This window comes from Apteryx rowi, unplaced genomic scaffold, assembly GCF_003343035.1.
Source record: "Apteryx rowi isolate R43461 unplaced genomic scaffold, aptRow1 scaffold_1345, whole genome shotgun sequence".
In the NCBI taxonomy this organism is placed as follows: domain Eukaryota; kingdom Metazoa; phylum Chordata; class Aves; order Apterygiformes; family Apterygidae; genus Apteryx; species Apteryx rowi.
Genome location: NW_020447581.1, coordinates 51,880 through 55,327, shown reverse-complemented (window position 1 = coordinate 55,327; position 3,448 = coordinate 51,880). Strand labels below are relative to the sequence as shown.

Sequence of the window (3,448 nt, the reverse complement as noted above, 5' to 3'; positions counted from 1 at the left end):
AGGGGCAGCCGGGCGCCATGAGCGCCCCCCGGCAGCTGGTGCTGGCCGCCATCCGGGCCGAGGTGAAGCGGCACGAGGGGGCCAAGAAGCACGTGAACAAGCTGATCCGGCTGGTGGAGACGGTGCCCGACCCCCGGCTCCGGGCCGGCCTCACCGCCTCGCTCAGCGTCGTGCAAGGTACCCGCAGCGCTGGCACCCGCCGGCCCCGAGCCGCGGCCCCCCCCCAACCCCCGGCACCGCGGGGTGCAGCGCCGTGCTTGGGGGTCCCGGGGGAGCCCCCGGATGGGCCGGGGAGGGGGGGAGACAGCTGGAGGGATGGCAGGGGAGACGGAGGGATGGAGAGGCGGACAGGTGAGCGGATGGGCAGTTGGATGGACGGGCAGACGGACGGATGGACGGACAAATCTGGTGCTCCCCGGCGGGGGACGCGAGGCCGGCGTGGCACTGTGGGGGATGTCGCGGGGTGCCACGTCGCCCTTTCAGGGGGTTTCGGGGCCGTGGGGCCCCGTCGTCCTCCCGCCCGCCTGCCCCGTCGCTCGCATCCGCCAGCGCTGACTTCCTGTGGGTGCTGGGATGGGGTGGGGGGGCTGTGTTTGGGGGGGGGGGGCCAGGACGCCCCGGCTGAGGGTCCCCCACTAGCCTGGCACCCCGGGGACCCCCACGGGGCCGAGGCCTCATCCTGCCCGGCGCTGTGCCGGGGTGGGCAGGGGCTGCGGCACAGCGGGCTGGGCCCAGCGGGCACCGTCCTGCTGCAAGGACCCGACCGTGGGGCACCGTGCGCGGTGTGGGGGGGCCGTGGGGGGGGGGTGCGTGGCCCCCCGGGCCATGGCGGCTGTGCCGTCGGCGCGGTTTCCGCTGCAACAACCCCGGCGCTGTGGTTGGTGACGTGGGCCGTTTCCTCACCTCTGGCGGGCGCCTGGGGGGGCCCCAGCGCCCCCCGCTGGGGCCCCGCACCCCCGGGGGAGGGCCAGATGGGCCCCTGCGGCCCCCACGGCGGCACGGCGGGGGGGGCGCTGGTGTGGGGCGGGCTCTGCTCCGCTCCTGGGGCCCCCCCCTCCCCGCGCCGAACCCCCGCATCCCCAGCATCTCCCCGCGCCGCGGTTGCCGTGGCGACGGGAAGCAGGGGGATGCCTTGTTGCTAGGCGCCCGGGACGTGGTACCCACCGCCAGCGCCGGGGGGCCGCGGCCTCCTCCCCGGTGCCCGCCTGGGTGCTGCTCCTGCCCCTGAGCCCCCCCCCCCCGTAATGGGGTGCATGGCCCCTCCTTCCTGTGCCCCACGGCCCCCCGCCGCTGGGGGGGGGCACTTAGGGGGCAGGCAGGGGTTGGGGGGCTCGGCGGGATGGGGTAGGGGTGCGACTGCAGCGGGGGAGGGGGTCAGGCCTGGCATGACCTGGTGTCACCCCCACGGCCGGGAGCTCGTGCCGCTGCAGCCGCCCCCCCCGGGACAGGGAGGGTCCCCAGCCCCGCTCCGGGGTCCTGCTGGGTGGGGGCACTGGGAGGGACTGGGATGCACTGGGGGGGTCCAGCGCTGGCACCAGTGGGTGCCACGAGGGGCCAGGCCTCCCCCGTGGGGGGGTCGGGGCCTGGCCTGGGGACACTGTGTGTCCCCCCGCCCCGTCCCTGGGGCTCGGTGGCAGGGGGGACGCGGGGTTCCCGGGGCAGTTTGGGGGGGGCGAGTGCGGGCCCCCCCACGGCAGGCAGGTTGGGGGGCGGGCGGCCACACGCCCCGCGCGAGCACGGCCGTGGGCGGGTTGCTGTGGCGACGCGCCCGGCGCTGTCACGAGCCCGCCGGGGGGGCGCGGGGGCCGGCTCGGCTCCCCCGGGACCCCAGTGCAGGGAGGGGGACGCAGCACTCCGGCCCCGCGGGCCACCCCAGGGGCACCTGCGTTCCCCCCCTGCCGTGGGGCGTTTTTGTCCCTCCCGGTGGCACTGCCATGCTGCCACCCCGCACGGGCACACAGGCAGGTCCCCGTCGCCCATCCCTGCCTGCCGGGTGCCGGCAGCCCCAGCCCTGGCACCCACGGGTGCACCCCGAGGGGACRGGGCGCCTGTCTGCCCGGCCTCACCCGGGCACCGGGACTGTCCCCAAGCACCGTGTCTGCCCCCAGGCACCATGTCTGCTCCTGGGCACTGTATCCATCCCCTGGCACCGTATCCATCCCCTGGCACTGTATCTGTCCCTGGGCACCGTTATCTGTCCCCTGGCACCATATCTGTCCCCTGGCACCATATCTGTCCCTGGGCATCGTATCCGTCCCTGGGCACAATGTCCGTCCCCAGGCACCGTATCCGTCCCTGGGCACCATGTCTATCCCTGGGCACCGTGTCTGGCCCCCGGGCATCACATCCATCCCTGCGTCGTGCCAGGCCATGGCTCACACGGGCAGGGCACGGGGACGGGGAGGGGGACGTGCCGGCGTGGCCCGGGGACCCGGTGGGCCCGGGGAGGGGGGACGGGGCGTCACAGTGACCGCCCGGTGCCGGTGCCAGCGGCGGTGCCAGCCCGTGCGTGCCCGGCCTCCGCCCCCGGGGCGAGATCCCGCTGTTTTACTGCATTTCCAGCCCCGCCGTTGCCACGGCAACGGGATGCAGAGGATTTCTGCGCCGCTGCTAAAAATGCCAGAAAACAGAGGCAGGCTGGGCCCGCTCGCTGCTCCCCCGGGCCCGGCCTGCGCCCCGCTCGCGGTGCCCTCGGGGTGCCGGGGCGCAGCTGGAGCCACGGAGGGGGGGCTGCGGGGGTGGAAGAGGTGGCCTAAGGGTGGATGGATGGATGTAAATGGAGGAAAGGGTGCAGGAAGGGATGGGGGATGAATGGAAGGTGGATAGAGAGATGGAGGTAGAGGGATGGATGGGATGGATGAGGGGTGGAAAGAAGAACTAGAGATGGAGGAATAGACTGAAGAAATGGATGGAAGGGGTGAATGGAGGAGTGGAGAGATGGATGCAGGTTGTACAGATGGAGAGGTGGATGGAGACAGTGAAGGGAAGGATGGGGTGAATGGAGGGATGGAGGAGAGGGAAAAGAGGGATGGAGGGGTGGGTGGTGCGTAGATGAAGAGGTGCAGGGAGGGATGGAGGGAAAGATGGAAGGGGTGAAGGGATGGATGAAGGGACATGGAGAGGATGAAGGGATGGATGGAGGAGGGACTGAAGGGGTGAAGGATTGGATGGAGGGGGTGAAGGGACAGATGGAGGGACGGATGGAGTGGGTGAAGAGATGCAGGGATGGGTAGAGGGGATGGATGGATGGAGGGGTGAAGGGAAGGACAGAGGGGATGGAGGGCTGGATGGATGGAGGGGGAGAAGAGATGCAGGGATGGATGGAGGGATGGAGGGGATGAAGAGCTGGATGGAGGGATGGACGGAGGCAGGGGGGCAGGAGGAAGGGCTGAGAGGTGGCTCCCAGCAGCGAAGGCCAGTCCGGGTGCAGATGCCAGTGCCGGGGGGG

The 3,448-nt window shown here is 72.2% G+C and overlaps 1 protein-coding gene across 2 annotated transcripts in view; it reads left to right on the top strand.

The window, feature by feature from the left end:
- The first annotated feature begins 11 nt into the window (after positions 1–11).
- The window catches only part of AGAP2 (ArfGAP with GTPase domain, ankyrin repeat and PH domain 2), a 13,666-nt gene continuing 10,229 nt past the window's right edge, over positions 12–3,448 (top strand). For both annotated transcript variants that reach the window (XM_026056935.1, XM_026056936.1), the window contains exon 1: positions 12–177. In XM_026056935.1, the coding sequence (XP_025912720.1) occupies positions 18–177 (160 nt within the window). In that variant the 5' untranslated portion in view covers positions 12–17. The remainder of the gene's footprint in view (positions 178–3,448) is intronic.